This window comes from Orbicella franksi, chromosome 3 (genome assembly GCF_964199315.1).
Source record: "Orbicella franksi chromosome 3, jaOrbFran1.1, whole genome shotgun sequence".
Taxonomy (NCBI): domain Eukaryota; kingdom Metazoa; phylum Cnidaria; class Anthozoa; order Scleractinia; family Merulinidae; genus Orbicella; species Orbicella franksi.
In genome coordinates this window covers 4,009,290-4,024,039 of record NC_138147.1, presented here as the reverse complement: position 1 = coordinate 4,024,039, position 14,750 = coordinate 4,009,290, and the positions used below count along the sequence as shown (strand labels likewise).

The 14,750-nt window shown below is 39.4% G+C and overlaps 1 protein-coding gene and 1 pseudogene across 1 annotated transcript in view; one reads left to right on the top strand and one right to left on the bottom strand.

Moving 5' to 3' along the window:
• The window catches only part of LOC145480756 (cation-independent mannose-6-phosphate receptor-like), a 37,730-nt gene extending 23,035 nt beyond the window's left edge, over positions 1-14,695 (top strand). Inside the window, exons 21-36 of the mRNA XM_081459077.1 lie at positions 92-232; positions 1,669-1,854; positions 2,718-2,931; positions 3,724-3,806; positions 4,375-4,523; positions 5,627-5,670; positions 6,177-6,272; positions 6,948-7,071; positions 8,115-8,180; positions 8,672-8,761; positions 9,283-9,452; positions 10,218-10,300; positions 11,310-11,392; positions 11,764-11,910; positions 12,170-12,257; positions 12,904-14,695. Of these exons, the coding sequence (XP_081315203.1) occupies positions 92-232; positions 1,669-1,854; positions 2,718-2,931; positions 3,724-3,806; positions 4,375-4,523; positions 5,627-5,670; positions 6,177-6,272; positions 6,948-7,071; positions 8,115-8,180; positions 8,672-8,761; positions 9,283-9,452; positions 10,218-10,300; positions 11,310-11,392; positions 11,764-11,910; positions 12,170-12,257; positions 12,904-13,005 (1,866 nt within the window). The 3' untranslated portion in view covers positions 13,006-14,695. The remainder of the gene's footprint in view (positions 1-91; positions 233-1,668; positions 1,855-2,717; positions 2,932-3,723; positions 3,807-4,374; positions 4,524-5,626; positions 5,671-6,176; positions 6,273-6,947; positions 7,072-8,114; positions 8,181-8,671; positions 8,762-9,282; positions 9,453-10,217; positions 10,301-11,309; positions 11,393-11,763; positions 11,911-12,169; positions 12,258-12,903) is intronic.
• Positions 1-14,750, bottom strand: part of LOC145480517 (uncharacterized) — a 64,393-nt pseudogene that overhangs the window by 28,505 nt on the left and 21,138 nt on the right.

Genomic DNA, 14,750 nt, shown 5'->3' with positions numbered 1-14,750 from the left:
TACTCCATAGTTGTTTTGTTTCACGCTACAGAAACCGGGATACGCTCCTGCTGTGTTGGTTGTAAGTAGTAATATATGTGGTTATGTTTAGAGCTTGGGCCGTGCTGTTGATCCTCCAAAAGTTGATGACAATGGAGAGGTGCGACTTGTATACCTAAGCAGCACTGGTTATAAAGATGGCAAAACCAAAATGGAACTCCACTTCACGTTCGCTTGTGCGTACGGCTCATTGGTAAGTTTGTTAATATAATTAACAATAATTAACTGTGCAAATGAATTTATGAAAGATCATATATGAAAGATATAAGAATATATGAAAAATCCCTGTTTCTCTCACCATGTAACCAGCTCCCAGTGTCTTGATAGCTCAGTGGGTAGAACACTGCAACGGTATCGCAGAGGTCATGGGTGCGAATCCCTTTCAAGTCTAAGTTGTTTTCAGGCTTTATTTTCACAGCTGCTTGCTAGTTGTGTATAAAACTGCGATGATCATTGATGTCTTAAAAATTAACTGTGTTAGAGCGGTTTTCATTTGAGTGTCGAAAGTAATTAGATAATTACTTTGGTTTTGGGTTTGGTTTTACTACGGTTTGAAATTGGCTGAGTAGTCTAATTGGTAAGTAATTGATTTGGTTTTGGTTTTACGACACTCAATTGAAAACCGCTCTAACAATTTAATTTATTGAATAATTATTAACTTCAACGACAATTTAATGCAGTTAACAATTTGCACCTAAACTATATGTTAGAACCGTAAGACTTAAAATTTTGCATTTGATAATGGCGACAAGATGACCCCGAACCGCTATGCTCTAGCGTTTATTTTTCTTTTAACATATGATTATGAGCACACTGCTACGCTACCCACCATCTCCAATAGACCAGATAATGAGTAGCGTAGCCAATCAGACAACTACATTCATGACAAAACGCTAGTAGATATATACTAATTAAACAATAGTGTTTCTGTCGAGGAACTATCGGCTGATAGTTGCCCCGCGTAAATTTGATGTTCTTAAAACAAATATTTGCCCAAGAAGCGAAGCTTCGAGGGCAAATATGCTAGTTTTAAGAACATCAAATTTCCAAGGGGCAACTATCAGGCCGATAGTTCCGAGTATACTAGTTTTAGAAGATCGAATTTCCAAGGGGCAACTATCAGGCCGATAGTTCCGAGACATTCTATTGTCTTCATTGTTCACCACTAAATTTTCTTCCGCGCGCCAGTTCAAAAATCATATTGAATTATTTTCAACTGTTTTAAATGAAACCCGTGAAAGCCAAATGTAAAATTTGGAAAAGAAAACAGACAAAAACCAACTTAATACAATTGCAGTTGTTTATTTTCTGTAAGCCCGCTTTTTTACAGAATAATTTTCACGGACGAATACTATCATCCACGTATTTTCCTCGGATGGGCACTATGGGCACTATGGGCTAATGGTGTCTCTCCGCGGATGAACACTATCGTGTCACGTGATCAATTTAAATCAATAAGAATCGGAGAAAATTTAGTAGTGAACTGTAGTGGCTAATAGTGCACGATAGCTCAACCAATCAAATTGCAGTATTTGTATTAGTGTGTCCGTCTACGTTCCAGACAGTCGTACACCTTGAAAGCAAACCTGTTTTAATGGTGGTTGTAATATTTTTCTTTTTTGTTTTCAGGGTCACCCTGTGTTGCAGCAAGTAGACAAGAATGTAATCCACATCAGCTGGGCGACATCGGCAGCCTGTTCTGAAGCGCAGACGGCGGAGCTTGACAAGTGCGGAGTCTTTGACAATAGCACAAGAGAATATTACAGCTTGAAGCCGATTGCCAAATTCACTGACACTTTAAGATATTACAAAGTGGTATGACTCCTAATGTACCAAACCAAGGGAGATGTATTGTATCAAACACGAAAGACCGTGTTTGGCCACATTTCCTAACACGGAGAAGAAAGTTGAAAATACGACGCGTAGCGGAGTAGTTTTGATGAACTGCGAATGTGGTCAAACACTGTCTGGAGTGTTTGATATATCTTCTCAATTGAAACTAAAACTAAGGAGGAAACGGAGAACTAAAATCGTAAAAATCTATGCTAATTGAGATCAGATATCCAAAGACCGTCACTGTCATGACTTCCTTTGTTTAAGCTTACAGCTATTCCAGATAAGGGGGTGACCTGGGCGAGTACATGGTCATCAGTGGTTTGAACTGGGATCCTTCATTTACGGCCTTATCATGAAACTGTCCTGCAGGGACCAGTTTCTCGAAAGACCCGGAAACTTTTCGGGCCCGAAAAGCCATTTTTAGTTAAGACAGACAGGTGTATACGCCTGAAACTTCTTATGGAACCTCTGTTTATATTAAGAATATGTGAATAGAGTTATCGCGAACGCTAAAAGAGCGGTAAGGACGAGACGGGGTTTGATCGGGACGAATACTGCGCCCGTGTCTCGTCCTAAGTAAGTAACGCTTCCTCGTCTAAAGGTCTCACCTTGTAATTTCTGCCTGATTTCGAGAGAATAACACACTACCAGCAGTCTAATCTGGCGATCATTTTCACACTACTATTTGAAAATTTGAAAGTAAGAATTTTCAAGAGGATCATCGCATGGTCTGAAATGGGGCAAAAAACAATTAGCCGTACAATCTAAAAAGGTCTATAGTAGAGCTCCCTTGAGGGGCAACAAAAGTAATTGAATGAAACACGATCTTTTTCTTTTTGTAGGGAAGTGAAAAAGATCCGCATTATTTCTTGCTGTCTATTTGTGACGGGTTACATTTGAGCTCGGCCGCAAGTAATTGCACAGGAGCGGGGGTGTGCTTGGTGGCACATAAGACGTACAAACCTTTGGGCCTGTACGCATATAGAGCGATGACTTACTTCAAGGACGAGGAAATGTTGATTCTGAAGTACTGCAGTGCAGCATGCGACAGTAAAGGTTGGTACGCACGCGCCAGTGGTCGAAGGCAGCGTGGCCGAGTAGTCAGCGCGTCGGAGTGGCAATCCGGCGGTCCCGGGTTCGAGTCCCGCTCCAATCACTACCTGGCTTTGTTTCACGGTAGTCCGGCCTGAGTTCAAATCCTCGGCCACGCTTGTAAATAGCCAACGGGTTTGCCTCCGGCCAGTTGGGATTCTTAACAATGTTCTGTTGAATTTGAATCATTTGTTTCAGTTCTTTTGCTCAGCCTCACTAGCCTTTGTGCTATAAACACTGCCGAAGATAAATTAAGGTTATTGTTGTCAGTAATGGCGAGAGAGTCGTGTGCTTTTCACATGAGGGGACATTGCATCCACGCATGTTTTTGTCCCAAGACTCGCGTTTGACTTCTTGTGTGTTTTCAGGTTTACACTTTTCACGTTTCAGAACATGTACATGTAGTATTGACAAAAAGTTAGTGAGGACATGACATAGGGTTGTAATCTCCCCTTCCGTGAACAGCACGTGATGTTCGTGCTACTGCATGTCACTGCGACGTATTCTATCATTAAGTAGAAGTCTTGATCATTATAGTTGACGTGAAACGATGTTTTTGGAAAGTCGTCGTTGTGATACTCCATCAATTTCCGTTATTTTCATGCAGGGCGCGCATTCCAGAGTAGCGCAGAGATTGCTAGGCCAGCATGGCGGATTGCGGACACGTCAGATCCCCTAAAAAAAAACGAAAACTTGCAATGTTACGTGACGTTTGTAACGATTGCTGAAACGATACTGTTATTTTCATTTTTTCAGATGCTACTGTAATATCAAGAATAATATTTGTGTGTGACAGAACTCAAAGAGGCAAAGGAAAACCAGAACTGAATACCTTTACTGTGAGTAATTTTCGTATCTGACTTTTAAGCAAGTATCGCCTTTTCCTTTCTTAGTATAAGTATATTTTACTTCTCTTACTGTGCTTGTGTGATCTTTTCTCTTTTTTTTTTTCCTCTTCTTTTGCTTTTGCGCAAAGGAGCTTTTTTCTGTGGGACGTAAAAGAACCCACACACTGATCGAAAAGGGTAGGGGACGTAGTTTCCGGTGTGGTGGTCTATCTCTCATCTGATGGTTAAATGCTCGGAGATATTAGCTGCATAAGCTACTCTGAGATCCGAGGGTAAATGAAGTAATGTATGTATATATGTATTGCGCTTTCACGCGTTTAGGTTTGCTTAACTACTTTGTCCCAAATTATGTCATTTTGCGTGACGATGACAACTGCTGTAGAGACACACGGCAACATGGAATCTATTTGTTAATTTGATCTCGTGCTAGATTGTGACTAGATGGTGTGCGTTTTTAACCACAGTAAAGCAAAACCAAGGCTACTACTAAGAACTTCTGACACTCAGTAATTTAAACCGCTTTATTAAGGCAGCATTCTTTTTTTTTTTCTTTCAACAGAAAGACGGTGCAGATTTTGCATGGAGAACAAGTCTGGTTTGCCCTCCTCTGGAAGAGGAATGCAGCTACACTGATGGTAACAGTAATTACAACCTGCAGTTGCTGACAAGTCGAACGCGAAGCTGGTATTATGAACATAATAAAGACAGGTATTTAGTCCTTTCCTCTCACGTCCTCTCGTTGGCTGGCCGCTGGCGGTTCTACCTCGTACCTTGTGTTTCCTGTTGCCTCCAGTTTCTTTCCTTCTCTGTTTATTTAATTCTATTAATTGTGTTCCCATCTTTGTCTGCTTTTTATTTTTCCTGGTTTAAATGAAAAATTGCTGCCCTTTTATTCGTATGTTTTAGACTGTTTTTCCCATTCTATGTAGTTTGATTCTAAGTTTATTCATTCAAATCTTAGAGTAATGATTTGATTGATTTAAACATCTTTTTGTTGGTATTGCAAGCTCTCAAACAGTCAAAGTTCGAACAGCCGCATGCACAGTTTGTCATTACGTGGAGACTTCGACCTCAGAACCTGTCTTAATAACTTGGTTTTTAATCGGCTGTACATCAGGAAGCCAGTAAACAAACGTGTCAATAAAATTAAGAACGCGTCTCGTCCCCAGTCTTCTTGCGTTCCTTTTTGGCCTCCTTTGTTGTTGCTGTTGTTGTTGTTGTTGTTGTTGTTGTTCTTTTTGCTTCTTACTCACTTCACTGTCGCAGATAGTCTAGCCATCAAGATTGTTTTATGATTCTTTTATTATTTTAAACACCAACGATTTACTGGATGATGAATGAACGAACGAACGAACGAACAAATGAATGCATGCATGCTTTATTTAACGTGGATTTACGCTTAGCTTGAGAGCTAGTTTACAGGTATTCCTCCTAATAACTAGTGAAAACCTAACAACTAAACAACGCCAATATCACAATTCATGAGGTATACTGATTAAAACTATTCAAAACTATTATTACAATATTACCGCCGCAGTCAAAATAATATTAAAACTAATGTTACAAATTTACTAATCCCCGAAATTTAGCGATCTAATTCTGTTTACTATTTCATTGGTGCGTACTTTTATTCTAATGTCATTTGATAGATTCGTAATTAAAACAAAATTACACGGTGGCTTGAAGATGTGAATTTTATTTTCTCGTGTTAAAAACGATAATTTACTCGCTGCGCTCGTTCGCAAAATATTGTTTTAACCACTCGAAAACAAACTTCCGTGTAATATCCTCTTTTTGCGTTCCTTGCATAGCTTCTGGATTAACATCTGTAGAGGCATCAGCGATGGCCCACCAGGTATCTTTCAGTTTTGGTTGTATACATTAGTTTTACTTTTAATCTGTGTATTTTCTGCATAATTTCAGTCTTGCATATTTATTTATTGTACCTTGCAAAGTATGGAAAATAAACTACCGTAAAATTGTTTAATACTTGCTGTATAAAAGGAGTAAGTATTATAACGATACAGTTGAACAGCAGGGAACTTGAGCACGGACGTTGTTAAGTGACCGCGACGTCAGTGACCAAGGGACTCTGAAAGAGGTCGCTGTCTTTACCGTTTGAGCAAAGAGATATTTTCGCGGAAGTAACATCTTCGAAACTTGCCTCAAAACCTCGAGAAAGCCTTAGGCCAACATTTTTACCTTTGGAGTGATTGCCTTCTCACTTGTAGCAATTCAACTCCCAGATACTAAAATTTAAAAAGAAACTCTAACCGAATAAAACAAAACTACGCATAAGCCTATAAGAACGCATTGCGAACCTAATTTTGTAAAAAAAAACGTCCCTTGTTCCTTTTGCAGGTTGTCCAGCAACTGCGTCAGTATGTATGAAGAGAGGAGGTAGTGACAAAGTAAACATTATCGGACTGACAAGCACACAGAGAATGAGCATGAAAGGTGAGCAGCTTGGGTGCCAGGGGCTTGTTACCAAGGGGCGCATCTGACATATTCAAAAATGGACCGCTTTGATAGTGACGCTGTGAGCTTCACCTCAAGTTATACCACTCGAGGAAGTGGAGGCAAACCCTCCTAAACATATCAAAACTCGAGGTCCTCTACTTCCTACATACTAGGAACATATGCGATCTAGCATGTTCGGTTTAGAATGGCAGATTTCTATCTTTCCCAGACGAAAACGGGGCTGCCCCCTCCCCGCTGCTGTTATGTGGTCAAGTGTTTAGACATTTTAAGGTTTAAAGTTCACCTCTTTGTATATTCTCTCGAGTTTTGCCCATAGGCAAGATTCAGGTAAAAGTTAAAAGTTTTAAGATTATATTCCAGGTAAGTGGCCCATGAGGCTGACTTTTATCTCCGGTCTCGGTTAGCATAAGGCGAGTGGGGTTATTTGTACTCTCCCCTGGATGGGATGCTAGTCCATCGCAGAGTTATCCCCTCCCCCCAGAATTTAATTACCCAGCGGCCATTTCAAGCTCCCTCCCAGAGACCCTAGGGGCACTCTGACAGAAAACCGTCTTGCCAAAGAACACGAGACAGGTCAGATTGCTACCTCCTGGGCACTAGTCATTTGGTCACCGCGTTCCGTTGCTAATAGGGAACGTATTGTGTTTGCAGGTGGCCAGCTTCAGTTGACATATTCTGGACTCCCCCCAGTCGAAGGATGTTACAAAAGTTCAAATTCGAAAGTGGTGTTTTTTTTTGAATGTGGAAATCATGTCGGACAACCACAATTTGAAAGGTACGTTAGGCGAGTGATAAAGTGCTGTACTACGAAATCAACGAAGTGAGTTTTAAAGGCGTAGTTCTGGTCTGTTATAATCAGCGACTAACATTTTCACCTGTGCACTAGGCTAAAATTGTGCATTACCTTGCGCTGTACATGCAATGATATTTTTCCGGCGGAATATCATTGACATTTGGAGTGAGCTACCTTAAATTCCGGCAATGTACCTTTCGCGCGGGAAATTTAAGCAAGTGAATTCATTAGCTTGCAAATCCAGTTACATTTTGGATATTTTTTCTTTGTGTTTCAAAAGTTAGAACACATGAAATATCTCTGAACTAACGAAATAGATATATGACTAGGTTATATAACATCATCATCATCGTTATAACTTTATTTGAGTGTCGAATGTATTTAGCATTGTTGTGCTAACTGGGGACACTAAATAAATAAACAAATATTGCAAATAAAACACAAATTATAAAGAATCCCAACTGGTGCGAGACCGACCAGTTGGCTATATTACACAACGCGGTCGAGAAGTTGAACTCGGGGCTACCGAGAACAAATCCAGGTAGCAGTAGGGTGGAGGGATTGAACCAGGGACCTCCAGATGTCAAATCCAGCGCCCTAAACCACTCGGCCACGCCGCTCGACAAGTTTTCCTTACCAATGGCTCAAAAAGATCAGTTACTGGGCCCTTAAATAAAGTTGCCTAATTAAGCAGAATCAACGTACTACGAGCTTTAGGGGACGTCACACGGCACTTTTATCGAGAGATGGAAAATCTCAACTTTCACGTAGTCCTTGATGACCTAAGTCACCCGACAAAATGTCTCGGAAACAGATAAAGGACTGGTAACAAATGTCCGAGAAGCAGAAATCCTGTTTAAAATGTTTCAACAAAGCTTTGCAATATTTTCCCTCTTCTGGCCAGTCTTTGGTAAAGAAAAACTTTTTTATCAATATTTTACGAAAGTGTTTCATAAGACCAAAGGTTTTCACAGCGGCTGATGCAGGTCGTTCCTTTATTAATCAATCTGTGTATTTCACCAAAGGGAAGACTGGTCATCATGTTCGTTTATTATCAAATGGAGAAGTTCAGTAGCCTGCCAACTTGAAAGGTAAGGACTCTCAACAATACTGGTATCTGCTTTTAGAAAAAACCCAGTTGATTAAAACGCGCGCTAAACGCTGCGCATCTGTGACTGTTAGCGTAATATGAAGCACCAGGCGCCTCTAAGAGAGGATTCACAAGATTGGCTGAGAAAACAATAGAAAGCAAAGCAATGAACCTAGCCCGGTGCGTGAAACAGAGAACGGGTGAAATTACAGGTTCGGAAGAGGTGATTTGGCTGCCTAATGAAGGCGCAAGCAAAGAAAATTTAAATTCTGGTTATCGAGCTGAACGAGGAATTTTACATTCTATTTTACAGTTTTCAATCTACACTGCAGTGCAAATTAACTATAAACTTGACTGCACTCAGCCAATCACAATGAAGCAATACAGGGTCGACTGCACACAGTTGTGGTTACCCTTTCTCATATTGTTCCTTATCTTAGCACATGGTACTACTGCCAGAAAATTTGATTTATTTTCGTTATTTGTTTTCAGGAAGAAGGTTGAAGAAAACAATTGCATTCTTAAACATCCTGTCACGGGCAGAAGCATTGATTTCAAAAGACTTGCTCACGATTCCAAGAGGTTAGATTGGTTTAAAAACAACAAAGAATCACGTGAAGACAATTATAAACGTGTGTTTGAATGTTGTTATCAGTGGTCACTTTCTCTCTCGGATCGCCTTTTCTGAAACATAGCTAAACTTCGTGTGTGCAAATTTTGGGTGCCGCTTAATGACAGTCGAAAACTCTCATCGCGACGACCAAAGGGTGGTCGCAGCCGCGTGGCAGAGGTGACTGGTTATTAGGCGTTCTATTTACAGTACATTACTGACAATGATTTCGGGACTTTGATAACTGGCCGCTTAACAGGGGGTGGCTGCTTCGACTGTTCGACTATTCCCAAACAAGTGAAAAAGAATAAAAACACAAGGCGAAGCAACTTGCATTTGATTCAAGTTTTGATTGGATCTCTGGATTTTTCATTTTTTTTAGCTTTTTGTTTCTGACCAGACTGATAAGTGTGGTTTTGATTGTGCTCAATGTTGAAAGCCTCTATATTTCATGTCTTAGTTAATTTATGAACTGTTGTTGTTCATTTGTTAGTACATGGAAAGTACCGGGAAAGGATGAGCATAATAACGAAGTGTCTTACTTTATAAATGTTTGCGGTAACGTGGATGATGACAATGCGCCCGTGGACTGCAACAAGAAAGCTCAGCTCTGCATGGATAACACACCATGGCACGTGCGATCCAAGAACTTTTATTACGAAGGTATGTTCCACCTTAACACCTGGCTCGGCAGTAGAAAAGTACAGTAAATTTTTATATAGTGAGTAAGCAGACACCTCGACCTGGTCTATTGCAAATTCGAGAATCTAATGGCTAGTTCTCTCTATTCAGACACGCATGCAGGGAATCATGGTGGTTGTATTCATTAAAACAAATATCCAGTCCAAGATGATGAATACAATTACCATGATTCCCTGCGGGCGCAACTCATGGAGGCAGTTGGCCATTTTGTAGTTGGCTTTTGCCTCTGTGTCAAAACGAGCCCGCGTGCAAAACCATTCATCTGTGTTCCGCTTAGAGGTTAATTTTCTTGCAAATCAAACTCATTTTCATATGAAAGGTTTTGCACGAGGACTCGGTTTGAAACTGAGGCACAAACTTGCACACTGTTCGTGTCTTTCTCCGCGGACTGTACTTTCTTTATGCTCCGGCTGGTCACTTCCTCGCGTTCTCTTTACCTTACTATTACTAAAGCCAGGTTAAATATACATTAGTTAATTAACGATTTTATAGTAACTAAGAGATCCCTGAGAGGAAAGTAATTCCTTTAAAAGTAGAGTTACCCAAGGTAATTAAAACGTGATTGAATAACTCGGCAGAACTGTTACCGTGTGCTTTATCGTTTTCGTTTTGTTTTCTTTTTCTTTTTCTTTTCTCTGCGGTAACTCCCAATAAAATCTTCCTTACTACAGACGTTCGTTTTACCTGGCTCTAGTTACCCTTTGGTTTTGTTTTTCCTCTTGGTAGGCTCAATGTTCTCTCTCGAGCTGGCAACAAAGGAAAAGACAACTGTGGTGATTAACTTCCAATGCTCACTAGGGGAGGGAGTGGTGAGTTTTTGTTGCTGTTGATGGAGCTCTTACCAACCTATGTGAAAGATGGATCATTATTAAGGCGGGGGTTAACCTAAAATGCTGTAAAAAAAATTTGAAGTTTTGTTTTCATCGGAATTTGAATCTTACGGTATTGAAGTTTTATTTTGAGAATTTCTATTACTGTGAGTTCAAAGTACGTTTTCTCAAAACGAGTTATTTTTGTCTTTGAGAAAAGATATTTTGAGAAGGATTTGTTCAATTGAGCTGAAATTTTCAGGATTTGTTGTTCTGAGTAAGCTTTGTGTTTTAAGCAGAGAACTTTTCCATCCAGTGCATTTTGAGGAAGTTATGCATTGAAACGTACGCTGGATTTTCTGTATCAGATTTAACTGGTCACCATTTCATGTGTTTTAAACTTTCCAAAAATCTCTCGGCTTAAAACAGTAAGCTTGTTTTTTTTACTATTGAAAAATGTAAAAATTATATATTTTGATCAGTTCTTGTAGGAGTTATCTTTTCTTAAGTAAACCCTGGTATTCCCCAGCGGATGGCCGATTTAATCAGCCGGTGTCAGGTTACAATACAGTTCTAGGGTCCAAAAAAGCTTTCTAAAAATGTATACTTTGCCATGGTTTTCAATTAGATCTTACCACGAGAAAAGTTTGATAAAATGGTGTGTTTTTATGTTAATCCCACCTGAAGTCCATCGCAGTTTCCCTTAACGTATTGGCCAGGTTGCTCTTGCTAACAGCTCTCTGTACTTATCACGTGACCTTGTCAATCAAAAACTGTTCAGAGTACAAAATGGCTACCAAGAATGAACAGAGCGAGGTGAAACTAGATAGGTGGCCAATTCGTGACTACTGATTCGTTAGATTTAGAGTCTGCAAAGAAAGTTGCAAATTTACGTGATTGTGAACATGCGAGTTAAGCTGGTTAAGTTAAGGAAATATATTTCGCCAGATTTTATTTTAAAAGCTAGGCAAAGAGCATAGAAACAACATTTCTTGCCTTTTTTTTCCAGGGAAGTCCTAAGTTTGATTACGTGTCCAGCAACGCGCACCGCTTCTTTATATGGCCAACATCCATTGTCTGTTCAAACGACCTGTAAGTATTGCTCGTTATGCCGGGTGTATTGTATTTTACACCATGCCATAAAAAATACAACCAATCAGAATAAAGGAAGGTCGTAGTTTAATCGGCCTTCCCAACCTTCCCTTCCCAACCTTCCCATCATGCGCTGCGCGTATCTCGCATTGACAGTGTTGTCCACTGTATTTTCTATGGCGTGGTATAAAATAGTTACGCAATAATTTCTCTGGTATGCCATGGAATATCCTACTTGCCACTTATATTTTCTTGATATACACACTCGCCTTGAGGCATAACTCGTTTGTATATATGAACTCCTTCAAACTTTGTAATACTCTAATTGCCTTTTGTGATTTTGTTTGTCGATGTTTTTGTTGTTTTTTCAGGAGTCACGAAGTGACAGATATTCCTGAGGCTGGCCACAAAACAGCCAAGTCTGCTACAAAGAAAAACGTGGGCATCGCCTTTGGCGTGCTGTTTACGGTTTTTTTGATAGTAGTCTTTGCCGTTGTTTTTTATAAACCATCCAGAAGGTAAGTGACTTTTAACTTAATGGTAAAAAAAAAAATTAAAAAACATCAATCTCAGGGAAATGTGAAGTAATCCCAGGGGAATGTCCTTTGAAGCCGCTTTTTGTTTTAAAGGGCATGAAACGAGCCGAAAGGCTCAATACTTATTAGAACTGACGTTTTCGCCTCGCTGGTATGCCAAACTGCTGATAACTGCGGTACTTTCGATAGAAATCACTCCACTATGGTACTGAATTTTCGTTCTGTGTGTTTATTATTTTAGACATTCTATTATTTCCTGTGTGCGGATGAATTTCAAGAGACATGTTCTTCGGAAGGAGATCAAGTTTCCAGTGCACAGATATCAAAAGGTATTACCACGCTTAGCCAATATTCACCCGCGGCCAGTCTCAGTGTGTTTTATGGTCTTTGTCTTTTAAGGCTTAAAAGCACTTTCTAGAGCGGACAGAAGCGCTCGGCTGCACCTCATCCATCTCTGTCCTCTTCTCTCAAGTTTTTTAAAAAATTTCCGCGTGCACATAACAAAAAAAAAAAAATGCGCACGGCCGCTTTAACTATTCCATTTTAGACCTTATTATATCTCTCATTTACTACGTGCGCTTTGATTGGTCAATTTTAACGGGCCGTATTCTACTGTACGGCCCGCTAAAACTTCAAGTTGTTTTTGTTGCCAAAATGTTTCGTGATTAATCAAGTAAAAGATTAAAACTTTCTTTTACTTTAAATTGTGTATTAAAACGTGCTAATGACTTAACAACGATTTCAAATTAACTCGTTTTGCTTTCGACTTGCTTCAGAAATTTGAAGCCGTTGCGCGTGAATAGAAATCGTTCCCGAATCCGTAGGGAAAAAACTTGGTCCGTAACTCACAGTACGGACCTCCAACTCGGTTAGTAAGAGGTATTTATAGACAGTGTTCCTGATAGAGAGTATTAGTAGGTTTTTTTTAACTCAGGAAAGGCTGTTAATCTCAAGAATACATGTTGCTTTTGACAGCTGAACGTTTCCGATGACGATGAAGCAGATTCACTCATAAAGGAAGCAGAAGGTAGCGACGAGGAAGTGGAAAACGATGATGACGATCTCTTGCCATTTTAGCCGAGAGAGACTGGATATACAATGCATTGCAAGCACAGCTGCATCTCGGGATACCTTAGTTAAGAATGAAACGATAGTGACAACAGTCGCTTCCAATGTTAACCGAGAGAAACTGGGTACAGTGTATGCCACTGACCATCCAGTTTGTAGTCAGATTTGCATCTCGTGCTTTCAGATAACATTAATTGTGTGCAGATGAGTTTTGCTAGACAATGAGACGTACGCGAGTGTACGTGATGTGTAGAGATGGCTGTGTGGTCAGAGGTGTAATATAATGGGTGACAGATTAATGCTCAACTTTGGCGCCAAATTTCTACGTTAATTTATATTTTCACTCGTGAAATTACAAAATTGCCATAGCAACGTTTGGCGCGAAATTTCTCGATACTATAAGCATTCAAAAACCAACGATGGTAAGCGTAATTTGTCACCTATGATATTTTGACACGGCGCGCGTGAAATTATTTCCTAATTTCACTCGTCGCCATTTGATTACCCATACGAATTCATGAATGTTGTTCTCGTTGGGATCTAGTTAACTGCCCGAAATAACAAAAGGTAGACTTAAAGTCTGGACTTGTGAGACCAACAAGTTATTGGTCACAATCGTGGAAAGGTTTTTTTGAAAGTAGAATTTCACAGCCAGAGTTGTTAACTCACCGCAAGTATTTAAATCCAAAGTTTTGTGAACTTTTTCATAATAAATTCAATCAGGCTAGTTTTCAAGAATTAAGGGAGAATTAAGATTCTGACCTAGTGACGTAACGTAAGACCAAATGACGGTGAACTTTTCATTGTAGCAAAGTCGTTTTTACAGGGGAGCTTAAATTTTTTTTACAAAAATTAGACAGATAAATTTTAAGATGTGAAGTTAGAATTGTAATTATTGAAATTGCCATCTAGGGTGGCCAGAAATACTTAGAGATAAAACGTTAAAGTGCCACTATGATGAAATTCTCGATATCCATGTTTTTACATTTTCGTACACAATAGGTCTCTGCTAGATATCTTGGCACATTTCAGTTTATTACGAACATTAGAACTCGCCGTTTTTGGACCTTTATTTCCGAGAATTTACGGCCGCCATTAATTTTCCTTGTTCCAAGTCTTGGTTGAGAATTGGAGAAAATGATGTCATTTTCTCAAAAATACCTCACGGGTTGAAATTATAATAACAATTCATGTGGAAAATTGCACGAATATATGAGCCAAAGTTTTTGTTATTCTTTATGCGAATTGCGGCTAATTGTTATTATAACGGTAACCCGTGCGGTATTTTTCAGAAAATGACGTCATTTTCTCCAATTCTCAACCAAAACTTGGAACAAGGAAAATTAATGGCGGCCGTAAATTCTCAGAAATAAAGGTCCAAAAAAGATGAGTTCTAATGTTCGCAATAAATTGAAATTTGCCAACATATTTAGGAAAGACCTATTGTGTACGAAAATGTGAAAAATTGGGTATCGAGAATTTCATCATAGTGGCACTTTAATTATGAGGTTTCACTCTTATAAATTAGCGAATTTTCACTTGTCTAAAGGGAATGGTCGGAAAAACGACTGACGCCTTCTAGCTTTGTTGCTTCAAAAAACAGCAATTTTCTGGGTTTAAATAGCGGTAATCGTTAATTTTGAGTTTCTCGATGAATGGTTTGTTACGAGGTTAATAAAGGAGAAGTTTTATTTAATAATCCATGTTACTATGGCTTTAAATTAACAGATGTGCTGAGGTTATACAAACCGAAC